Source organism: Myxine glutinosa, chromosome 5 (genome assembly GCF_964187855.1).
Source record: "Myxine glutinosa chromosome 5, kmMyxGlut1.1, whole genome shotgun sequence".
In the NCBI taxonomy this organism is placed as follows: Eukaryota; Metazoa; Chordata; class Myxini; order Myxiniformes; family Myxinidae; genus Myxine; species Myxine glutinosa.
The window spans coordinates 162,841,610-162,868,133 of record NC_136265.1 but is presented as its reverse complement, the minus strand read 5'-3'; the positions used below and the strand labels follow the sequence as shown (position 1 = coordinate 162,868,133).

At 40.7% G+C, this 26,524-nt stretch overlaps 1 protein-coding gene across 2 annotated transcripts in view; it reads right to left on the bottom strand.

Annotated features, from left to right (window-relative positions):
- The window catches only part of LOC137426822 (extracellular serine/threonine protein kinase FAM20C), a 91,298-nt gene that overhangs the window by 25,583 nt on the left and 39,191 nt on the right, over positions 1–26,524 (bottom strand). For both annotated transcript variants that reach the window (XM_068115750.2, XM_068115751.2), the window contains exons 5-9: positions 24,032–24,147; positions 23,750–23,930; positions 23,547–23,656; positions 13,080–13,161; positions 11,258–11,317 (exon numbers count right to left, since the gene is read on the bottom strand). In XM_068115750.2, the coding sequence (XP_067971851.2) occupies positions 11,258–11,317; positions 13,080–13,161; positions 23,547–23,656; positions 23,750–23,930; positions 24,032–24,147 (549 nt within the window). The remainder of the gene's footprint in view (positions 1–11,257; positions 11,318–13,079; positions 13,162–23,546; positions 23,657–23,749; positions 23,931–24,031; positions 24,148–26,524) is intronic.

Below are 26,524 nucleotides of genomic sequence, written 5' to 3'. Positions count from 1 at the left end.
TTGCCGGGGCGCCTCCGGCGCCCGGCAATACCGCAGAGCAGCTCATTGAGGCTGCATTGGGAGGGAGAGGTGTACACTAATTGATTGATTAATTGTATAATTAAAATCAATAAAAGATTATCACAAAATATTTTCATAATCAATTGGCTAATCGCATAACTAAACCAGTAGTGCTTCATCCGAAGATGTATCTTTTAGAAATTTAATTAAATAAGTCATTTATAAAAAATTAAATAATTAATTGATTACTCAATAAATAATTAATCGATTAATCAATAAATACTTAATAGATGAAATGATTAATCAATAAATCAAAAATATCCTTGATAGCCACATCACTTGGTCACTCATGTCCAAATATTAGCTTCCCAGCTCAAAAGGTGCCTGAGATATTGGCCAAATGAGAAAGAAAATAAATAAATGATTAATAATGAAAATAAATAAATAATAATCATAAAAAAATTAAATTATTAATCAATTTGGTCAGAGAACACATAAACTACCACTATTTCATCAGAATCTGTAACTTTAAAAAAAAAAATTTTTTTGTCATTAATCGAATAATTAAATAATTAATCGATTAATTGATTAATTAATAAATCAAAAATATCCTTTGCAGCCAAATCACCTGGTCATTGGCATGTCCAAATATCAGCTTCCTAACTCAAAAGGTGCCTGAGTTAATAATGGTCAGAAGAGAAATGAAATTTAATTAATTAAATAAGTACTTAATTAAACGCTAATAATTAAATAACTCCTCAATTAATTGATTATTCAAAAAACAAAAAATACCGTATTTGACAAAGGACTTGCTCACAACTGTGCCGAAATTTCAGCTTCCTAGCTCAAAGGATGGCTGAGATATCGTCCGGACAACCAAGAAAGAAAACAAACAAGAAAACAACCAAGAAAACAAACAAACAAGAAACCAGAGTGAAAACTGAGTACTCTCTTTCAGCGTGCGTCACTGCCGAGCCCCCTTCGGTGCCCAGCAATGACGATTTGCAATGCCTGGAGATGGCATAGGAAAGGAGCGGTGTACAACAAACAAGAAACCAGAGTGAAAACTGAGTACTCTCTTTCAGCGTGCGTCACTGCCGAGCCCCCTTTGGTGCCCGGCAATGACGATTTGCAATGCCTGGAGATGGCATAGGAAAGGAGCGGTGTACAACAAACAAGAAACCAGAGTGAAAACTGAGTACTCTCTTTCAGCGTGCGTCATTGCCGAGCCCCCTTTGGTGCCCGGCAATGACGATTTGCAATGCCTGGAGATGGCATAGGAAAGGAGCGGTGTACAACAAGTACAGATACATTCAAAGTACACCGCCCCATGCCAAATAATTAAATATGCTGCAGCGCGGCATTGCCGGGGCACCTCCGGCGCCCGGCAATACCGCAGTGCAGCTCATTGAGGCTGCATTGGGAGGGAGAGGTGTACACTAATTGATTGATTAATTGTATAATTAAAATCAATAAAAGATTATCACAAAATATTTTCATAATCAATTGGCTAATCGCATAACTAAACCACGAGTGCTTCATCCGAAGATGTATCTTTTAGAAATTTAATTAAATAAGTCATTTATAAAGAATTAAATAATTAATTGATTACTCAATAAATAATTAATCGATTAATCAATAAATAATTAATAGATGAAATGATTAATCAATAAATCAAAAATATCCTTGATAGCCACATCACTTGGTCACTCATGTCCAAATATTAGCTTCCCAGCTCAAAAGGTGCCTGAGATATTGGCCAAATGAGAAAGAAAATAAATAAATGATTAATAATGAAAATAAATAAATAATAATCATAAAAAAATTAAATTATTAATCAATTTGGTCAGAGAACACATAAACTACCACTATTTCATCAGAATCTGTAACTAAAAAAAAAAGAAGTTTTTTTTTCATTAATCAAATAATTAAATAATTAATCGATTAATTGATTAATTAATAAATCAAAAATATCCTTTGCAGCCAAATCACCTGGTCATTGGCATGTCCAAATATCAGCTTCCTAACTCAAAAGGTGCCTGAGTTAATGGTCAGAAGAGAAAGGAAATTTGATTAATTAAATAAGTACTTAATTAATCGCTAATAATTAAATAACTCCTCAATTTATTGATTAATCAAAAAAAAAAATACCGTTTTTGAGAAAGGACTTGCTCACTCTTGTGCCGAAATTTCAGCTTCCTAGCTCAAAGGATGGCTGAGATATCGTCCGGACAACCAAGAAAGAAAACAAACAAGTACAAATACATTCAAAGTACACCGCCCCATGCCAAATAATTAAATATGCTGCAGCGCGGCATTGCCGGGGCGCCTCCGGCGCCCGGCAATACCGCAGTGCAGCTCATTGAGGCTGCATTGGGAGGGAGAGGTGTACACTAATTGATTGATTAATTGTATAATTAAAATCAATAAAAGATTATCACAAAGTATTTTCATAATCAATTGGCTAATCGCATAACTAAACCAGTAGTGCTTCATCCGAAGATGTATCTTTTAGAAATTTAATTAAATAAGTCATTTATAAAAAATTAAATAATTAATTGATTACTCAATAAATAATTAATCGATTAATCAATAAATACTTAATAGATGAAATGATTAATCAATAAATCAAAAATATCCTTGATAGCCACATCACTTGGTCACTCATGTCCAAATATTAGCTTCCCAGCTCAAAAGGTGCCTGAGATATTGGCCAAATGAGAAAGAAAATAAATAAATGATTAATAATGAAAATAAATAAATAATAATCATAAAAAAATTAAATTATTAATCAATTTGGTCAGAGAACACATAAACTACCACTATTTCATCAGAATCTGTAACTTTAAAAAAAAAAATTTTTTTGTCATTAATCGAATAATTAAATAATTAATCGATTAATTGATTAATTAATAAATCAAAAATATCCTTTGCAGCCAAATCACCTGGTCATTGGCATGTCCAAATATCAGCTTCCTAACTCAAAAGGTGCCTGAGTTAATAATGGTCAGAAGAGAAATGAAATTTAATTAATTAAATAAGTACTTAATTAAACGCTAATAATTAAATAACTCCTCAATTAATTGATTATTCAAAAAACAAAAAATACCGTATTTGACAAAGGACTTGCTCACTACTGTGCCGAAATTTCAGCTTCCTAGCTCAAAGGATGGCTGAGATATCGTCCGGACAACCAAGAAAGAAAACAAACAAGTACAAATACATTCAAAGTACACCGCCCCATGCCAAATAATTAAATATGCTGCAGCGCGGCATTGCCGGGGCGCCTCCGGCGCCCGGCAATACCGCAGTGCAGCTCATTGAGGCTGCATTGGGAGGGAGAGGTGTACACTAATTGATTGATTAATTGTATAATTAAAATCAATAAAAGATTATCACAAAATATTTTCATAATCAATTGGCTAATCGCATAACTAAACCAGTAGTGCTTCATCCGAAGATGTATCTTTTAGAAATTTAATTAAATAAGTCATTTATAAAAAATTAAATAATTAATTGATTACTCAATAAATAATTAATCGATTAATCAATAAATACTTAATAGATGAAATGATTAATCAATAAATCAAAAATATCCTTGATAGCCACATCACTTGGTCACTCATGTCCAAATATTAGCTTCCCAGCTCAAAAGGTGCCTGAGATATTGGCCAAATGAGAAAGAAAATAAATAAATGATTAATAATGAAAATAAATAAATAATAATCATAAAAAAATTAAATTATTAATCAATTTGGTCAGAGAACACATAAACTACCACTATTTCATCAGAATCTGTAACTTAAAAAAAAAAAAATTTTTTGTCATTAATCGAATAATTAAATAATTAATCGATTAATTGATTAATTAATAAATCAAAAATATCCTTTGCAGCCAAATCACCTGGTCATTGGCATGTCCAAATATCAGCTTCCTAACTCAAAAGGTGCCTGAGTTAATAATGGTCAGAAGATAAATGAAATTTAATTAATTAAATAAGTACTTAATTAAACGCTAATAATTAAATAACTCCTCAATTAATTGATTATTCAAAAAACAAAAAATACCGTATTTGACAAAGGACTTGCTCACTACTGTGCCGAAATTTCAGCTTCCTAGCTCAAAGGATGGCTGAGATATCGTCCGGACAACCAAGAAAGAAAGAAAACAAGTACAAATACATTCAAAGTACACCGCCCCATGCCAAATAATTAAATATGCTGCAGCGCGGCATTGCCGGGGCGCCTCCGGCGCCCGGCAATACCGCAGTGCAGCTCATTAAGGCTGCATTGGGAGGGAGAGGAGTACAATAATTGATTGATTAATTGTGAAATTTAAATATATAAATGATCATAAAATATTTTCATAATCAATTGGCTAATAGCATACCTAAAGCACTAGTGCTTCATCCGAAGATGTATCTTTTAGAAATTTAATTAAATAAGTCATTTATAAAAAATTAAATAATTAATTGATTACTCAATAAATAATTAATCGATTAATCAATAAATAATTAATAGATGAAATGATTAATCAATAAATCAAAAATATCCTTGATAGCCACATCACTTGGTCACTCATGTCCAAATATTAGCTTCCCAGCTCAAAAGGTGCCTGAGATATTGGCCAAATGAGAAAGAAAATAAATAAATGATTAATAATGAAAATAAATAAATAATAATCATAAAAAAATTAAATTATTAATCAATTTGGTCAGAGAACACATAAACTACCACTATTTCATCAGAATCTGTAACTTAAAAAAAAAAATTTTTTTTGTCATTAATCGAATAATTAAATAATTAATCGATTAATTGATTAATTAATAAATCAAAAATATCCTTTGCAGCCAAATCACCTGGTCATTGGCATGTCCAAATATCAGCTTCCTAACTCAAAAGGTGCCTGAGTTAATAATGGTCAGAAGATAAATGAAATTTAATTAATTAAATAAGTACTTAATTAAACGCTAATAATTAAATAACTCCTCAATTAATTGATTATTCAAAAAACAAAAAATACCGTATTTGACAAAGGACTTGCTCACTACTGTGCCGAAATTTCAGCTTCCGAGCTCAAAGGATGGCTGAGATATCGTCCGGACAACCAAGAAAGAAAGAAAACAAGAAAACAACCAGAGTGAAAACTGAGTACTCTCTTTCAGCGTGCGTCACTGCCGAGCCCCCTTCGGTGCCCAGCAATGACGATTTGCAATGCCTGGAGATGGCATAGGAAAGGTGCGGTGTACAACAAGAAAACAACCAGAGTGAAAACTGAGTACTCTCTTTCAGCGTGCGTCACTGCCGAGCCCCCTTCGGTGCCCAGCAATGACGATTTGCAATGCCTGGAGATGGCATAGGAAAGGTGCGGTGTACAACAAGTACACATACATTCAAAGTACACCGCCCCATGCCAAATAATTAAATATGCTGCAGCGCGGCATTGCCGGGGCGCCTCCGGCGCCCGGCAATACCGCAGTGCAGCTCATTGAGGCTGCATTGGGAGGGAGAGGTGTACACTAATTGATTGATTAATTGTATAATTAAAATCAATAAAAGATTATCACAAAATATTTTCATAATCAATTGGCTAATCGCATAACTAAACCAGTAGTGCTTCATCCGAAGATGTATCTTTTAGAAATTTAATTAAATAAGTCATTTATAAAAAATTAAATAATTAATTGATTACTCAATAAATAATTAATCGATTAATCAATAAATACTTAATAGATGAAATGATTAATCAATAAATCAAAAATATCCTTGATAGCCACATCACTTGGTCACTCATGTCCAAATATTAGCTTCCCAGCTCAAAAGGTGCCTGAGATATTGGCCAAATGAGAAAGAAAATAAATAAATGATTAATAATGAAAATAAATAAATAATAATCATAAAAAAATTAAATTATTAATCAATTTGGTCAGAGAACACATAAACTACCACTATTTCATCAGAATCTGTAACTTAAAAAAAAAAAATTTTTTTGTCATTAATCGAATAATTAAATAATTAATCGATTAATTGATTAATTAATAAATCAAAAATATCCTTTGCAGCCAAATCACCTGGTCATTGGCATGTCCAAATATCAGCTTCCTAACTCAAAAGGTGCCTGAGTTAATAATGGTCAGAAGATAAATGAAATTTAATTAATTAAATAAGTACTTAATTAAACGCTAATAATTAAATAACTCCTCAATTAATTGATTATTCAAAAAACAAAAAATACCGTATTTGACAAAGGACTTGCTCACTACTGTGCCGAAATTTCAGCTTCCTAGCTCAAAGGATGGCTGAGATATCGTCCGGACAACCAAGAAAGAAAGAAAACAAGAAAACAACCAGAGTGAAAACTGAGTACTCTCTTTCAGCGTGCGTCACTGCCGAGCCCCCTTCGGTGCCCAGCAATGACGATTTGCAATGCCTGGAGATGGCATAGGAAAGGTGCGGTGTACAACAAGTACACATACATTCAAAGTACACCGCCCCATGCCAAATAATTAAATATGCTGCAGCGCGGCATTGCCGGGGCGCCTCCGGCGCCCGGCAATACCGCAGTGCAGCTCATTAAGGCTGCATTGGGAGGGAGAGGTGTACACTAATTGATTGATTAATTGTATAATTAAAATCAATAAAAGATTATCACAAAATATTTTCATAATCAATTGGCTAATCGCATAACTAAACCACTAGTGCTTCATCCGAAGATGTATCTTTTAGAAATTTAATTAAATAAGTCATTTATAAAAAATTAAATAATTAATTGATTACTCAATAAATAATTAATCGATTAATCAATAAATAATTAATAGATGAAATGATTAATCAATAAATCAAAAATATCCTTGATAGCCACATCACTTGGTCACTTATGTCCAAATATTAGCTTCCCAGCTCAAAAGGTGCCTGAGATATTGGCCAAATGAGAAAGAAAATAAATAAATGATTAATAATGAAAATAAATAAATAATAATCATAAAAAAATTAAATTGGTAATCAATTTGGTCAGAGAACACATAAACTACCACTATTTCATCAGAATCTGTAACTTAAAAAAAATATTTTTTGGGTCATTAATCGAATAATTAAATAATTAATCGATTAATTGATTAATTAATAAATCAAAAATATCCTTTGCAGCCAAATCACCTGGTCATTGGCATGTCCAAATATCAGCTTCCTAACTCAAAAGGTGCCTGAGTTAATAATGGTCAGAAGAGAAATGAAATTTAATTAATTAAATAAGTACTTAATTAAACGCTAATAATTAAATAACTCCTCAATTAATTGATTATTCAAAAAACAAAAAATACCGTATTTGACAAAGGACTTGCTCACGACTGTGCCGAAATTTCAGCTTCCTAGCTCAAAGGATGGCTGAGATATCGTCCGGACAACCAAGAAAGAAAACAAACAAGTACACATACATTCAAAGTACACCGCCCCATGCCAAATAATTAAATATGCTGCAGCGCGGCATTGCCGGGGCGCCTCCGGCGCCCGGCAATACCGCAGTGCAGCTCATTGAGGCTGCATTGGGAGGGAGAGGTGTACACTAATTGATTGATTAATTGTATAATTAAAATCAATAAAAGATTATCACAAAATATTTTCATAATCAATTGGCTAATCGCATAACTAAACCACTAGTGCTTCATCCGAAGATGTATCTTTTAGAAATTTAATTAAATAAGTCATTTATAAAAAATTAAATAATTAATTGATTACTCAATAAATAATTAATCGATTAATCAATAAATAATTAATAGATGAAATGATTAATCAATAAATCAAAAATATCCTTGATAGCCACATCACTTGGTCACTCATGTCCAAATATTAGCTTCCCAGCTCAAAAGGTGCCTGAGATATTGGCCAAATGAGAAAGAAAATAAATAAATGATTAATAATGAAAATAAATAAATAATAATCATAAAAAAATTAAATTATTAATCAATTTGGTCAGAGAACACATAAACTACCACTATTTCTTCAGAATCTGTAACTTAAAAAAAAAAAATTTTTGGTCATTAATCGAATAATTAAATAATTAATCGATTAATTGATTAATCAATAAATCAAAAATATCCTTTGCAGCCAAATCACCTGGTCATTGGCATGTCCAAATATCAGCTTCCTAACTCAAAAGGTGCCTGAGTTAATGGTCAGAAGAGAAAGGAAATTTGATTAATTAAATAAGTACTTAATTAATCGCTAATAATTAAATAACTCCTCAATTTATTGATTAATCAAAAAAAAAAATACCGTTTTTGACAAAGGACTTGCTCACTCTTGTGCCGAAATTTCAGCTTCCTAGCTCAAAGGATGGCTGAGATATCGTCCGGACAACCAAGAAAGAAAACAAACAAGAAAGAAAACAAACAAGAAACCAAGAAACCAGAGTGAAAACTGAGTACTCTCTTTCAGCGTGCGTCACTGCCGAGCCCCCTTTGGTGCCCGGCAATGACGATTTGCAATGCCTGGAGATGGCATAGGAAAGGAGCGGTGTACAACAAGTACACATACATTCAAAGTACACCGCCCAATGCCAAATAATTAAATATGCTGCAGCGCGGCATTGCCGGGGTGCCTCCGGCACCCGGCAATACCGCAGTGCAGCTCATTGAGGCTGCATTGGGAGGGAGAGGTGTACACTAATTGATTGATTAATTGTATAATTAAAATCAATAAAAGATTATCACAAAATATTTTCATAATCAATTGGCTAATAGCATACCTAAAGCACTAGTGCTTCATCCGAAGATGTATCTTTTAGAAATTTAATTAAATAAGTCATTTATAAAAAATTAAATAATTAATTGAGTACTCAAATTGAGTACTCAAATAATTAATCGATTAATCAATAAATAATTAATAGGTGAAATGATTAATCAATAAATCAAAAATATCCTTGGTAGCCACATCACTTGGTCACTCATGTCCAAATATTAGCTTCCCAGCTCAAAAGGTGCCTGAGATATTGGCCAAATGAGAAAGAAAATAAATAAATGATTAATAATGAAAATAAATAAATAATAATCATAAAAAAATTAAATTATTAATCAATTTGGTCAGAGAACACATAAACTATCACTATTTCATCAGAATCTGTAACTTAAAAAAAAAATTTTTTTTTGTCATTAATCGAATAATTAAATAATTAATCGATTAATTGATTAATTAATAAATCAAAAATACCTTTTGCAGCCAAATCACCTGGTCATTGGCATGTCCAAATGTCAGCTTCCTAACTCAAAAGGTGCCTGAGTTAATGGTCAGAAGGGAAAGGAAATTTGATTAATTAAATAAGTACTTAATTAATCGCTAATAATTAAATAACTCCTCAATTTATTGATTAATCAAAAAACAAAAAATACCGTTTTTGACAAAGGACTTGCTCACTATTGTGCCGAAATTTCAGCTTCCTAGCTCAAAGGATGGCTGAGATATCGTCCGGACAACCAAGGAAACAAGAAAACAAACAAGTACAAATACATTCAAAGTACACCGCCCCATGCCAAATAATTAAATATGCTGCAGCGCGGCATTGCCGGGGCGCCTCCGGCGCCCGGCAATACCGCAGTGCAGCTCATTGAGGCTGCATTGGGAGGGAGAGGTGTACACTAATTGATTGATTAATTGTATAATTAAAATCAATAAAAGATTATCACAAAGTATTTTCATAATCAATTGGCTAATCGCATAACTAAACCAGTAGTGCTTCATCCGAAGATGTATCTTTTAGAAATTTAATTAAATAAGTCATTTATAAAAAATTAAATAATTAATTGATTACTCAATAAATAATTAATCGATTAATCAATAAATACTTAATAGATGAAATGATTAATCAATAAATCAAAAATATCCTTGATAGCCACATCACTTGGTCACTCATGTCCAAATATTAGCTTCCCAGCTCAAAAGGTGCCTGAGATATTGGCCAAATGAGAAAGAAAATAAATAAATGATTAATAATGAAAATAAATAAATAATAATCATAAAAAAATTAAATTATTAATCAATTTGGTCAGAGAACACATAAACTACCACTATTTCATCAGAATCTGTAACTTAAAAAAAAAAAATTTTTTTGTCATTAATCGAATAATTAAATAATTAATCGATTAATTGATTAATTAATAAATCAAAAATATCCTTTGCAGCCAAATCACCTGGTCATTGGCATGTCCAAATATCAGCTTCCTAACTCAAAAGGTGCCTGAGTTAATAATGGTCAGAAGAGAAATGAAATTTAATTAATTAAATAAGTACTTAATTAAACGCTAATAATTAAATAACTCCTCAATTAATTGATTATTCAAAAAACAAAAAATACCGTATTTGACAAAGGACTTGCTCACTACTGTGCCGAAATTTCAGCTTCCTAGCTCAAAGGATGGCTGAGATATCGTCCGGACAACCAAGAAAACAAACAAGAAACCAGAGTGAAAACTGAGTACTCTCTTTCAGCGTGCGTCACTGCCGAGCCCCCTTCGGTGCCCGGCAATGACGATTTGCAATGCCTGGAGGTGGCATAGGAAAGGAGCGGTGTACAACAAACAAGAAACCAGAGTGAAAACTGAGTACTCTCTTTCAGCGTGCGTCACTGCCGAGCCCCCTTTGGTGCCCGGCAATGACGATTTGCAATGCCTGGAGATGGCATAGGAAAGGAGCGGTGTACAACAAACAAGAAACCAGAGTGAAAACTGAGTACTCTCTTTCAGCGTGCGTCACTGCCGAGCCCCCTTTGGTGCCCGGCAATGACGATTTGCAATGCCTGGAGATGGCATAGGAAAGGAGCGGTGTACAACAAACAAGAAACCAGAGTGAAAACTGAGTACTCTCTTTCAGCGTGCGTCATTGCCGAGCCCCCTTTGGTGCCCGGCAATGACGATTTGCAATGCCTGGAGATGGCATAGGAAAGGAGCGGTGTACAACAAACAAGAAACCAGAGTGAAAACTGAGTACTCTCTTTCAGCGTGCGTCATTGCCGAGCCCCCTTTGGTGCCCGGCAATGACGATTTGCAATGCCTGGAGATGGCATAGGAAAGGAGCGGTGTACAACAAGAAAGCAAGAAAACAAACAACCAGAGTGAAAACTGGGTACTCTCTTTCAGCGTGCGTCACTGCCGAAGCCCCTTCGGTGCCCAGCAATGACGATTTGCAATGCCTGGAGATGGCATAGGAAAGGAGCGGTGTACAATAGGCGATCAATCGTCAAAGCAAGAAACGCGGCGCTGGAACCTTACCGGCAGCACTGCTGCAGCGGAGCCAAGATGGACAGCTCATCGTGTGAGTGTTTCCCAAAGCTGCACATGGCGACACATCCCATCAGTGCACTCAGCCAGCAACGGAAGCAACTTACTATTTCTACTAGTTCCTGGGCTAAGAGTTATGGATGAATCCTTTGGGCATTCCTGAGTCAAACACATTTTGTATCTTGTCAATCAGCTGTCCACGCAGCGAATATAGGCTGATCAAAAAGAAATGCAACCCATGCATATGTCATATCACAGCTCGGTTGCATTTCTTTTTGAACTCCCTGTAAAATAACTGGTACTATATACGGCAAAAATAACAGGCTTCTTCATGTTTACCATCCGTCTATTGGCAATCGGGAGGGGAATTAACGTGGCACGAGTGAAACAACTTTGAGTAGATAACATGAATTGGTACACGTGTGGTCATTTGGCAAAGCATTTGAAACAAGAGGGAGAATTGTTTTGCAATACATGTCCCCCACTGGTCCCAATGAATGTTCTTGTTCCAAGCACTCAGCAATTGCGAGGCATATAGAATAGCACAAATTGTTTTAGGTATGCAAAGCTACAGAATAAGGTGCAGTTTCTGTAACTTATCACAATAAAGCCATGTATCAAGATTCAGTTAAATACGGTAAAGGGTAAGGGGAGAAAGTAAAGAAAACTGACCCATGTATAACATGTGATATTTGCCAAGTCCAAAAAGGCAAAAGTCCATGAAAAATTGACAAAACATCCCGAAACTCCGCTCTTCTAAAATGATTAATGAATGAATGAATAAATACTTCTAAAACGTGTCATGAAAATGTCATGAAACCCTAGTCGCTGGTGTGCTGTTCTATTCAATATAATTTGAGGCTATTGTACTCCAGCAATTGTATCGATTTAATCTCTCCATTTGATCTTTGGTATTCCTCCATTTCTTCCAGGGCCTTATCTAGGTTGTCAGTTTAGAATGACTGTGATCTACCAGTCGTCTGTTCTCCTTGCTACGTGTTTGGCCCGGTTGAAAAATAACACGAGCTCCCAAACAAAAAACTGTTATATAGGAGGATGGCACTATACCCATCAAGCCTGGGCAATGGTTGCCAACCTATCGTTGTTTGTCTGTGCTCTATCCTTTTTAAATTCTCAGCATCAAGCAAGGAAACAACACGTGTCATTTCCAAAGACTTTGGTATGACTCAGCCAGGGTTCAAACCACTGACCTTGCAGACTCGGAGCGGATGCTCTAATCAATTACACCACTAAGTCTGATTGAATATGAATGAATACGAGTTCCCTTACAAGGTTCCATTTCAGTTTTTTTCCTTGTGTCCATAATGTCAAGGAATTTTGTTTCCTGGCTGATCCATTTGTTTCTCTTGTCCCTTTTGGTCAGGCCATGTCAGCACCTTTGCATGGTGATCCATCTTATTTATTAGAGACCATGTTTCACTGCCATGTGTCCTTGTTGGGAGAACACACCAAGGAACCAATCATAAAGTTTCCTTTTCCAACACAAGGAGTTTGCTTTTCATGAGTTGTTCATTTTTTCAAGTGCTGCCCGTCCCACTCACTAAGTCTCTTCACTTCATCAAATTGATCTGTACCCATTTGTACGAGCTGGCCGAAGTAAAGGCAAATATTGCTGGTTTCTTCAATGGAGCCAAGCAGCACAAATATATTTATCAATCCTCTAATGAGAAATGTTAATGCATCAAAATAAATAAATAAATATTATATTTTGTGGAAGATCGCTCGCATGTCTGTCTGAACGACTTCCGGAGAAGCTGAAACGTGAACTATTGAAAAACGACAAGATACTAACCCACGCCCGTTGTCGAAGTGCAGAAGGAAGGAATCGTTCCCAAACTTTTCAAAGGTGTCGTAGTGATGTCTGTCCATGTTTCCTGCAATGAAAAAAAAAATCGACAGGGGCCATGTCGTTATAGGATCCTACCGAAAGAAAAATTAATAGTCACCTTCCAATCAAGCATTGGTTAGTCAAATGCAGTAACACCAAGAGTTAGTGACGCAAAGGCTTCAGACAGAAAATCATTCATCTTGCATTCTTTTTTTACAGAACTGCTTCTTTATTCTTTTAAAAGTGACTTTTAAATGACAATTCATAATGCCTCATCTCATGCATTCATAATCCTTTACTGTCTTTCCAAATGTCTCGTGCCCTGACAGCTTCATCTTCTTCCCACATTTTCACTCTGACTCCCAAACCTGTACTCCGTATCCCGGCGTTGGAATCTAAAAACGTTACTTTCCTTAGCGCTTTCAATAACCCCTCTCTTCAACCAGCTCGCAATGTCTGTTTTCGGTTGGTAGAATGTCAGATCGAGAAGAGAAGCGAGTTGTGCTGCTCACCGTGCTGCCCCCACCCCACATACTACCATCACTAATCTCCTCCTCCCTCCTGCCTAACAGTGTTGTCCACCAATATTCAAAAGTCTCGATCTAATATTATCGATCTTTCCATTCAGCTTATTGCTGCAGCTCCGGGCATTGTATGCCAAATGGTGCTTCTTTCACAGGATGTCTGATTACTCTGTCTCTTCCTTGTTATTCTCTATTCCATCTGTGCAGACCCCCTCCTCCACCCATCCCAGAAGTGGTATTGCAGTCTATGTCAAGAACGCCATTCCTCACCGTCCATTGCCTACATAATCCATTTCAGCAAACTTGAACACCTATTCACAGCCACCTATGTTTTGTCTGTGTGGTATACCAGGCACCCAATGACGACTATTATGCATATACTTCAATTCCTGCTAACATTGATCAATTTGTAACCATCCATACCAACTCTGTTCTTCATCGGCAGCGACTCAAATGTCACCTTGCCATCTGAATGGGTGGCAATTGTGCAACAACCAGCCATGGTGGCATTGCAACAAAGGCGTTTTGCGATATTGGGGGTTTGACCAAAACTTTAACCTACCCAACACAGATTTCACAACTGGTGCATGACATATCCTCCCTCCTGGCTCTGCCAATGGCTATGTTCCATAAAGCCACTCTGCCATAAAACCCAGATCGGTGGAGTGTTGCAGTGATGGTTGTCCTTCTGGAAGTTTCTCCCATCTCCACACAGGATCTCTGGAGCTCAGCCAGAGTGACCATCAGGTTCTTGGTCACCTCTCTTACCATGGCCCTTCTCCCCCGATTGCTCAGTTTGGCCGGGCGGTCAGCTCTAGGAAGATACCTGGTTGTTCCAAACTTCTTCTATTGAAGAATTATGGAGGCCACTGCGCTCTTGGGAACCTTCAATGCAGCAGAAATTTTTTTGTAGGTTTCACCAGATCTGTGCCTCTGCACAATCCTGTCTCTGAGCTCTGCAGGCAGTTCCTTCGACCTCATGGCTTGGTTTTTGCTCTGATATGCATTGTCAGCTGTGAGACCTGATATAGACAGGTGTGTGCCTTTCCAAATCATGTCCAATCAATTGAATTTACCACAGGTGGACTCCAATCAAGGTGTAGAAACATCTCAAAGATGATCAAGAGAAATGGGAGGCACCTGAGCTAAATTTCAAGTGTCATAGCAAAGGGTCTGAATACTTATGTCAATGTGATATTTCAGTTTTTTCTTTTTAATTAATTTGCAAAACTTTCTAAAATCCTGTTTTCTCTTTGCCATTATGGGGTATTGAGTGTAGACTGATGAGGGAAAAAATGAATTTAAACGATTTCAGCATAAGGCTGCAAAAAAGTGAAAAAAGTGAAGGGGTCTGAATACTTTGTGAATGCACTGTAAATTTACTTCAAATTAAAGGTAAGGTTATGGCATATATCTTTGCTGCCGACATTGTCTTTCCTCTTTTCAAAACAGCCTGATCTTTAACACTCAGTTTGGATTCTGTACTAGTCACAAAAGCGTCAACATGCTCTTTCTTGCTCCTCCATCAGTAATTATCAAAAATATTATTCATCAAAAAAGATATTTATCTTTATCAAAAACTCTCTTCCTCACTCACCCTGCAATGTCCTCTCTCCACCCCACCCCCAGGAGTACCTCTGGCTACGCCTTCCTCTCCGCTCTCACCATTTGTTCATATGTGTGTTGTACCATCATCCAAACAGTGATGACTCCATTTACATTTCGCTGTCTGACAACATGGACCAACTTCTATCCCCTCATCCCAACTCTCTCTTCCTCATATGTGGCGACTTCAACTGTCATCATGCCAGCTGGCTAGGTGTGGGTACCTCTCTCACCAGCCATGGCATCTCAGTAAAGGACTTCTGCGACTCGTTGGGACTGACACAATCTGTCAATTTCCCGACCCGGATCTCAGTCAACGGAGCATCTTCTCTTCGAGACTTGGTTATGACAAACTTCCCTGTAAATGTCGGCTGCTCTTCTTCTGCTCCAATCGGTTCTTCTGATCATATGCTTGTTAAAGTGGATATCTCTGGCCATTCTCAAAGAGCCTCCTCAGCATCGACGAGTCTGGCATTTCACTCAGGCCGACTGGCATTGTCTTCAAGCAGCCATCAGTCATCTGGACTGGTCTCCCATCTCTACTGCCTCTGACATCAACTCTTCCTGGGAATTCTTCCAAAGAAAACTGCTCTCTCTCATGCACAGATTTATCCCATCTCGTCTTCAGTCGTCATACCCTTCCTCCCGTCCATGGTACACGGATTCTTGTGGTGAGGCAGTTGCCCTGAAACAACTTGCCTTTGCCTCTTGGAGGGCTAATCCAACTGAAGGCAATCTCAGTTCCTTCCACCAAGCTCGGAACAAGTGTGTCTACCCTCAGGAGAGCCAGGAAACAATATCTCTCCGTTCTCAGGACCGAACTCTCTTATCTGTCTCCCTCTTCCAAATCCTGGTGGCGTCTGGTCAAATCTGTTTCTGGTGTTTGTCCCCCTGCATCTCTTCCCTTAACTCAAATGGCTACACAGTTGACACCGCACGTGACAAAGCCGAATGCCTCAACTCTGTGTTTGCCTCAAAATCTTGTGTCCCCAAACCCATCTCTCTCTCTGTACCCAACTTACCCAGTCGAACCCAACTGCTCCTGGACTCTGTCGCCTTCTCTCCTGACAAGGTGGAGAAGTTTCTGTTAAAGCTCGACTCTGATTCTGCAACTGGACCAGACGGCATCAACCCACGGGTCCTAAAATCCTGCTCTGCTGCTCTATCTCACCCTCTCTCTGCTCTTTTCACCCTCAATCTAGCTCAAGGTCATCTGCCACCAGTTTGGAAATCAGCAAACATTACCGCTGTACACAAAAAATGTGCAAAAACAGATCCTTGCAACTACAGACCAATCAGCCTGCTCCCAATTATCAGAAAAGTCATGGAATCCATCATTGCTTCAGATATCAAATCCTTCCTCTTCTCCAATGGCTTGACCTCTGATCATCAATTTGGATTCAGACAAGGTCACTCTACTCTGGACATGCTGCTTCTGCTGTCTCAACAATGGATGGAGGTCCTCAATGCCAAACAGGAAATCAGAGCTGTCTCCCTTGACATATCACGTGCCTTCGATACGGTCTAGCACGCTCACCAAACTCTCCTCCTATGGTATCCATGGAAATCTCCACGCATGGCTTGCGGACTTCCTCTCTGGTCATAGTCAACGTGTGGCCCTGAATGGTTTTCTCTCATCTCCCCCTTCCTGTTCAGGCTGGAGTTCCCCAAGGCAGTGCTTTTTCTGGTCTCTCCAATGATCTCTCCGACTCTTTGCTGAAAATCCACCCTCTGCCACTCCATTCCTCATCCCTCAGATCGGCAGTCTGCAGCCTCCTCACTCTCTGCAGATCTGGACAAAATCACAGACTGGTCAAACAGGTGGAACATGTCTTACAATCCTGACAAATCTCACACTCTCACTATGTCTCACCGAAAAGACTGACTGGACAACCCTCCAATCTACTTTCTCAACAATCCTCTCCAAGAAGTTCTGTCACTCAAGCTGTTGGGTCTCACCATGTGCCATGATCTTTCCTGGGAAAACCACATTTCCAAGCTGGCCTCCAAAGCCAGTCGCCGACTGGGCATCCTCCGTTGTGCGAAGTCCTTCCTTGGTACACCTGAGCTCCTCACCACATACAAGGCTTTCATCCACAGCTCAATGGAATACTTTTCTCCCCTCTGGGCTGGTGCTCCTGCCTCACACCTAGCTCGGCTTCACGTTGTTGAAACCAAAGCTTTCAGAATCATTGGAATCTCCCGCGATGAAGCTGATTGTGAGGGCCTTTCACTCACTCACCGCAGGCAGGTAGGTGGTCGTTGTCTTCTACCGACTCCTATCCGGCCTAGCTCCCCCAGCTCTATCTGTGCTCTGTCCCCCAAATATTCCTACAGGTCACACAAGATTTGCCAGCAACCCTCTTCTGGTGAAATTGCCAAAATCAAGACTCTCTGCTCACCTTCACTCTTTCATTCCTCTTTACTCCTGTCTCTGGAACAAACTCCCTCACTCTCTTCAATCCCACTCCTCCCTCCAGGTCTTTAAAACAGCTGTTCTCCACCATCTCTTATCTTCCCCCATCCAAAACCTTGATCTCTCCTACCCCCGTTAATTCACCCCAGATCCACTTTTTTGAAATACCAACTTCTTTCCTGGAAGTCCTAGCAGTGTCCACGTGTTTTATACCCCCCCCCCCCCCCACCCTTCCTCCCATGACTCCTTCCCCCAAGCCCTCTCCCTCCCACAGATCTCCCGATGACCCTGTTCTCTGCTGTTGTACTTGTGTGCTTCCCTCTCTCTCCCCAACTTGTCTCCCGCTCCCTTTATTATATGTTTTTTATGTGTCCGTTTTTTTTTTGCGATTGATGTTCGCTCTTACACGAGCCTCGATCTTGTATACAAAAAAAAAAAAAAAAAAAAAAATGTTGGTGGTCCTCAATCTCAAACAAGAAACAAGAGGTTTGGCCCATCTGCCTGAACATATTTCGGCCATTGGACATCGGGAGGGAACGGCAAGGCAGCATCCCATCCTGCTCTGCTTTCCACGCTCTCTGCCTATGGTATTCAAGGTCCCCTTCATACCTTGACTTGCTGAACGTGCGGTCAACTTGTTGCTATCAATGGAACCCTCTCTTGTCCTCACTCCTCCAAATGGAGCTGGATGTCCCAAAGATGTGTCTTCAGCTCAGTCTTACTACTTGTCTACATAAACAAACTTTCCAATGCGCTTCCAAACCCACTCTTCCTTTTTGCAGATGACGCCACATTGTTATAAAGTACCCCATCCCACTGACAGGCAGAGAGCAGCTAGGCCACTCTCTGCCGATCTATAATTTATTAGATGTTGGTCTGATAAATATAACAAGTATTTCAATTCTGGCAAATCTCCCAATCTCAACGAGACTTGGTATGGTCGTCAGACCAACGCACTGATCTATTTCCTTGATCATCCACTGTAAGACATTCAGTCTCCTGAACATATTTGCCTTACTTACCATCAGCCACGACCTCTCTTACGATGACCACATAGCAAGGCTGGCCTCCAAAGTAAGCTGCAGACTGGACATCCTCTGTCATTCCATGAAACACAATCAGAGCTACTCACAGCTTACAAGGCCTTTGTCCAAAGCTCAATGGAATACTGCTCTCCCCTATGAACTGGGGTCCCAGCATCAAATATGTCTCTCCTGGATTCTGTGGAATCTACACCTCTCAACATTATTGGCATCTTATGCGATGAGGCCTAATCAAAAGGCCTGAAGCTGCTCACATCGCAGGCAGGTCAGTTCCTCTCCAGTCTAGCTCCCTAAGGTGTCAGTCCTGTGAACCTCCCCCACTCCCCCAGGATGTATGCATTCCTCCAGTAACCCCCTCTTCGTTAACCCACCCCCCGCCCCCCCAACCGCAACCCCTTAACCACCACCACTGCCAACATCCACATTTTCCACCCACCTCCACTCCTTTGTTCTCCTTTTCAATCACACACTTCCCAGCCAAGCTTAAGCAAGGGGTGCACCACCATCCATAACCACAGTCTTTTCTATCCCCACTAACCCGACATAAACTCATCCCTCTCACTTGCATGTTGTTTCCCACCCTCCTCACTCTCTTCTTTTGTTGCAAGTTAATTCTCTTGCTTGCCTCATCCAAATGTGGCCCGACTGTCCCACTGTCACGACACTACGTGAAACAAAGAATCTGGTCGAATTTTTTTTTCTTCCGGGATGATAAATAAGCAGAACGGGACGGGTGCAATATCAATTTCTGATGCACCTTGTGATTACAAAAATGGAAAAATATTCCAATAGGGCCTGATCGAATTTTTTCTGAAATGCAAAGAAGTATAATGTATTGTTTCCAAAAACAATCAAACCTTTTTTATATTTTTTTTACTAATTGAATATTGAAAAAGAAATCTCTTAGCATGTCTTGCTTGGACAGTTGTATCTCATTTGCAGACAGAGGAATGCCCCTTGTATGGTGACGTACTGTTTTCTCACCAACAACACCTTTAACAATTAATACCTGCGATCTGCTTTGCTAATGGCATCATTTACTGGCTGCCTGTGTTCTACGACATGGCACTGGCAAGAAATCCCTGTGGAAAAAACAAGGATACCTCAGCGCACTATTGGTCCAATATCCTACTCTATTAAATAAGGTAATTCTCTGTGTATGTACCGTACATCCAAATATCATACAAAAAACAGGGCTAGGCTGATCTGCACCAAATTTTGCATCCATGTCGGTAGTACCCAGGGTTAGGTCATGGGCACAAAAAAAAAATCACAGAATGGAACGAAGGTTTATATAACAAAAAAATAAAGTGAACATGTTGTCATACATGTCTGGCATTTTCTGTGCATCTGTCATCCTATTCAGGCTGGAGTCTGCGACCCGTCATCCTATTCAGGCTGGAGTCTACGACCCCTGTAATCCTATTCAGGCTGGAGTCTACGACCCCTGTCATCCTATTCAGGCTGGAGTCTACGACCCCTGTCATCCTATTCAGGCTGGAGTCTGCGACCCCTGTCATCCTATTCAGGAGGGTGCCTGTGGGCTCTTTGCAAATTTTTTGGGGGATATAGTGCATCCTAGACTGAACACTGCATAAAGGATCTTCATATTACTTATGCATTTTCATATTGCTTCACCCTCTCTTTTGCTCAAGGTCATCTGCCATCTACATGGAAATCAGCCAACATTGCCACTTTACACTAAAAATGTGCAAAAACAGATCCTTGCAACTATAGACCAATCAGCCTGCTCCCAATAATCAGCAAGGTCATGGAATCCATCATCGCTCCTGATATTAAATCCTTCCTCTTCTCCAATGGCTTGATCTCAGATCATCAATTTTGATTCATACCAGGCCACTCGACTCTGGAGATGCTGCTTCTGCTGTCTCAACAATGGATGGAGGTCCTCAACGCCAAACAGGAAGTCAGAGCTGTCTCCCTTGACATATGTCATGCCTTCGATACGGTCTGGCACCCCGCCCTGCTCACCAAACTCTCCTCTTATGCTATCCATGAAAACCTCCACACATGGCTCACAGACTTCGATGGGAAGACTCTCTGCTCACCTTCACTCTTTATTTCCTCTATTTTCCCACCTCTGGAACAAACTCCCCCACTCTCTTCAATCCCACTCCTTCCTCCAGGTCTTCAAATACAGCTATTCACCACAATCTCACATCTTCCCCCATCCAAAACCTTGATCTTTTCAACCCATGTTGATCCACCCCAAATCCACGTCCTTCAAATTCCGTTTTCTTTCCTGAAATTCCTTGTAGTGTCCGTCTTATTTGTCCCATGTAACCCGCCTCAGCCCTCTCCATTCCACAGATCTCCCGATGTCCCTCCTCTACTGTTGTTGTGCTTCCTTCTCTCTCCCCTGTTACCTCCTGCTCCCTTTATTATATGTTATACTAGCAGAAGTATCCGGATTTGCCGGGCGGGGGAGGGGAGGGGAGGGGGAAGAGGAGGGGAGGGGAACGGGGGGGAGGGGAGGAGAGGGGGGGGAGGGGAGGAGAGGGGGGGGGGAGGGGAGGAGAGGGGGGGAGGGGAGGAGAGGGGGGGGGAGGGGAGGAGAGGGGGGGGGGAGGGGAGGAGAGGGGGGGGAGGGGAGGAGAGGGGGGGGGAGGGGAGAAGAGGGGGGGGGAAGTACCCGGCATTCAGTGTATAAACGTGAGGGAGAAGAGGAGGGAGGGGGAGGGGAAGGGGGGCGGGGAGGAGAGGGGGGGAGGCCGAGGGAAGGGGAGGGCCAGTCAACAATGACGTTGCAGTTCTCACGGTCGGAGAGCAGCACAACAATCGCGACATCGTCCTGAATCTTCGCAACAGCACGAAGCGGATTTTGGAGACTCACCGATCCTGTGACGCCCTCCAGTACCGGCGTTGCCGGGTGGGGGAAGGGAGACCCGTACATTCCCAACCCGTACATTCGCCCTCTCGACTCAAGCTCACTCGGACAAAAGCCTCGCACAAATTACACCGTGAAGGCCCAATGGCCATGTCTATGCCACAAATCAAGTACGTGAGCGAGTCGGGCGCACTGAATTGAAAATATATAGAACGCTCATACTCCGTGAAAAGTGAAGCCAACTGGCGGCGGAGATGGAACATCACGTGATCGCTCTGAGCGAATCAGCGCGCTGCTCTGCCACCTGTCAGAATCCGTGTATAATATTCCTCGCTGAAAAAAAAATCTATGTGAAACATGCTACTATCTATGCTAAATCAGGCTAAATCATGCTAAATCATGCTAAATGCTAATCATGCTAAAATCTATGCTACTTGCTGTGAGTTTATGGCGGCAAGGAACATCACGTGATCGCATCACGAACATCATTCGTGATCACATCATCACGTGATCGTGATCGTCATCAATGAGCGCGAATGAGCGAATCAGCGTGCTGGAAATTTTCCTTCCTTACTCATGGCGTAAATAAATATACTGCCGTAAATATGGTACATTATTAAAAAATAAATGTACTACAATATTTTTGAAAAATTTCATTGGTTGCTAGGAGACGGCAGCATGTAAAAACCGTTTGAATATTTGAAATACAGTTTGATCCAGAGGTAAGTGGTATGGTTCTTGCTGGTTGGTGGACACGATATGTGTAAGGGAAATTATTTTGGTGTCCTGTATCTGGTCGTGCTGGTTGGTGAACACGGTAAATTTAAGGGAAATGATTTTCTGTCATTCTTCTGAGTGGTTGCTTCTCCTTCCCCGTATTTCTGTTCATTTTATTGTTTTTTTCCACTCTCTTGAGTTGTGGGCCTTCCTTGAGTGGTATTACATTTATCATCATCATCATTGGAATGTCTGTTGGAAAGATACGGACATCAAGTCCGTATCTTGACGCAGAGAGCATCAAGCACCATCTTTTTATACCAGGCAACGGCAACGCACTAATACAGACCTCGCTCGGCTCCGCCCACAGCGACCTCTCTCGGCCCCGCCCATAGCTGCCTCGCTCGGTCCCGCCCACAGCGACCTCGCCCGGCCCCGCCCACAGCGACCTCGCTCGGTCCCGCCCACAGCGACCTTGCTCGGTCCCTCCCACAGCGGCATCACTCCGCCCTACACGGCACTATCTATATATTATTCGTACACTGCCGGGTACTTCTGCTCGCTGAAAAAAAATCTATGTGAAACATGCTACTATCTATGCTAAATCATGCTAAATCATGCTAAATGCTAATCATGCAGAAGTACCCGGCAAAAACGCAATTGCTTTTCGCTCTGAAATACGTGCGAACGCGTAACTGAGTTAATGGCGGCAACGAACATCACGTGATCGCTCTGAGCGAATCAGCGCGCTGCTCTGCTACCGGTCAGATTCTGGTCATAATATTTCGCGCTGAGGTAAAAATATGGTAAAAAATATTATGAAACCAATTTTTAGGTCGGCCATGTTCGTCCCAGGCTCAATAGCCATGTCTGTGCCAAATATCAAGTACGTGAGCCTCTCCGTTTAGGAGTCTACCGGTAACATTACACACACACACACACACACACACAAACTGTGTTTTATATATATAGATGTGCAAGCTTTTACACGAGCCTCAACTTGGTACACAAATAAAAAATAAACAAAATAATAATAATAATAAAAAGAGGGCGGGAGTAAAGGGGTCAAGTAGGAAAAGAAAAGTTCGATGGAATCTTAGAGGAGGTAAGAAATGGAAAGGACGTTTAGAGTAGATAAGGAGCACGGAACAAAATGATGGGGAAATTCTAACATTCTGTCATTTCCATACATATTATGATGTAAATGTCCTACAAAAGCTTGAAACAACAGGCAGAGGCAAAGATATTCAATTCTAGATGAAGGTTGGAAGCTAATACCAGTGAGGAAATCGAAGACCATCATGTCAATTACGTCCAGCAGACGCGTGCCCGAGTTGTACGGGGGCGTTTTCTTGACTTGCTCACAGTATTCTGGATTCAGCTCCCATCTGTAACCATCATAACACAAACAGTCCGGCTCATGAAGATCATCCATCTAACCTCAAAGCATGGCCTAATGTTCTCCTAGACTAGAGGCTCACTCTGCTTTCTTCCGTTTGTTGTACGAGCGTCTCCACGGGTTCCGCCATGTTTTGCGTTTGGCCAGCAAAGTATCCGGCAGGAAGGCAGCCATTGAGGCTTCGAGCAAGTCGGGTCGGCCGCAGAGAGCATGTTCTGTGCTACAATAATATGAGCACTCGCCATAAAAACACATGTTGTTTGCTAAAATGGCAGGGCAAGATTGGAGAAGAGGACATGGTTACGAGAAGACAATGTGACGGTTATGTCATGGATTGGAAAGTGTGGGAATCAAGAATGTTCACCAGGTGAAATGTAGAACGTTTTCAGCAACTTCTTCTCTTGCGTCACATCTCGAATCTCGCTGGTTATATTGACAATCCTTCCAGCCGCCGGAGGAACCCGACGGAAGTCTAGGATCCTGGTAGATATGACAAATCCATAAAACAACATTCATATTTTTTTCTTCCGGCAAGCATGACGGCACTACAACAACAACAACAACATGCATTTTAAGGCCATTTTCCCTGCTAGAGCGGGGGTTAGCCTTGCGGTCCCCATGACAATTTTCTCCATTTTGCCCTATTTTCTGCATCTCCCCTTGTTAACCCCCTTGCCCGCATTTCTTCTTCCACCTTCTTCAGCCAAGTCTTTCTCGGTCTTCCCCGTCCTCTACTTCCTTCTACATTCATTTCCATCACTCTTCCCAACCAGTCACTTTCATCCTTCCTCAACACATGACCAAACCATCTCAACCTGTTTCTCTTCATAGCATCAATCACAGGCTCGATTCCCATAATCTTTCGCAATTCATCATTTGTCTTCCTCTCTCTCAATGATACTCAACACATCCACCGAACCATTCGCATTTCCACCCTTTCCAGCCTTCGTTGCTGCTCTACGTTCATTACCCATGTCTCGCTCCCATAAATCATAACACTTCTCACACATGCAGCATACACCTTTCCCTTCAGCTTCAACGACACTCCCCTCCTTATCAGCACGCCACTCAGTTCCCGAAACTTCTTCAATGCACATCTCACTCGAGCAACCGTTGCCGAGTCTGATTCACCTTCTCCATTCAGCATGTCTCCGAGGTAGCAAAATGTTTTCACACCTTCCAGCTTCACGCAGTCTCCAAGATCCAACTCAACATTTCCTCCATCTGCAGCTCCCTCTGTGCACACCTTACATTTGAATGAAACTGCCACACTGGTTAATGACCTTCTCAGACCACTACATTTTTAATGAACCCACTCAGCGCACATTGTACATTGAATGGAGTTCACTCCGACACCCTTCCTGCACACAGCACACGGCCACTTCCCAGTTCTTTCCACCTCACCACATGCTTTACCATTTGCCATCATCTTCGTCTTTCCGATATTCACCTTCAGACCTTTTGTCTCCATACATTCCTTCCACTTGTTCATCTTGTCCTTCAGTCCATCCATACTTTCCGCAATCAACACCAGATCATCTGCATAAAAGAACTCCCACGGTAAACCCTTCTTTACGTTCTGAGCCAGCACCTCCATCACAGCTACAAATAGTAGTGGACTTAGTACCGACCCCTGATGCACTCCCACCTTCATCTCAAACTCACCACTGTTCCCGTCCTTCGTCCTTACAGCTGTGCGCGCTCTTTTGTACATTGCCATCACTACTCTGATCAACCATTCCTCCACTCCTAACTTGCTCAATGCCCATGTCACTACTTCGCGTGGAACCCTATCGAATGCTTTCTCCAGATCAACAAACCCAGGAAACAACTTCTTCCTCTTCTCCATGTACTTCTCCTGCAACTGCCTCACAATAAAAAGCGTGTCTGTCATTCCTCTTCCTGGCATAAATCCAAACTGTATTTCATCGATCTTCACCTTTTTCCTTATCCTCCTCTCCAACACCCTTTCCAATACCTTCATTCCATGCTCCAATAACTTTATCGCTCGATACGAGCCACAATCCAGAGGGTCACCTTTCCCCTTGTATAGAGGGACGAGGGTACTCAGTTCCCAATCCACAGGAATGCAGCCTTCTTTCACCACCAGATTACAGATCTCTGTCATTCTCTTCACACCCCAACTTCCTGCTGCCTTCAACATATCTCCCACAACTCCCGGCGGCCCTCCCACTTTTCTACTCTTCATTGCTTTTATCGCTTCCTCAACTTCCTTCTCAGTTATCTTCTCTGCCGGTCCTAAAACTGGGTTACTCTCTATGTTGCCATCCCATTCATTCTCTGCATTCAACAGCATTTCCATATATCTCTTCCATCTTCCTTTAATTCCATCTGGGTCCACAATGATTTGTCCCACTTCATCCTTCAAGCAACTCACCCCCATCACATCACACCTCTCTTTCTCTATCTGCTTTGTAATCCCGAATACTACTCTCTGACCCTCTTCCGAATCCAAGCATTCTCTGAACATTTTCCTACATGCCTCCTGCGCCTTTGCTACCTCTTTCTTTGCAGCCTTCTTGGCTGCCTTATAACTTTCATGCTCCGCTTTTTCTGCCCCCGTACCCTTCGCCTTCTACCACACCTTCAACTTCTTCCTCTTCTCATCAATTCTCTTTCCAACTTCATCATCCCACCACCATGGTTCCGAGTGCCTCGGTGGTCCTTTTGTCCATCCACATACCTCACCAACGGCTCCCAACAGACTATCTTTCATTGACATCCAACCACTTTCAAGCTCAACCACATCATCCTCCACCCGACTCAGCCTCTCTTTTAATGCCTCCCTTACTGTCACCTCTTTCAACCTCCACACCTTCATTCTCAGTTGGTACTT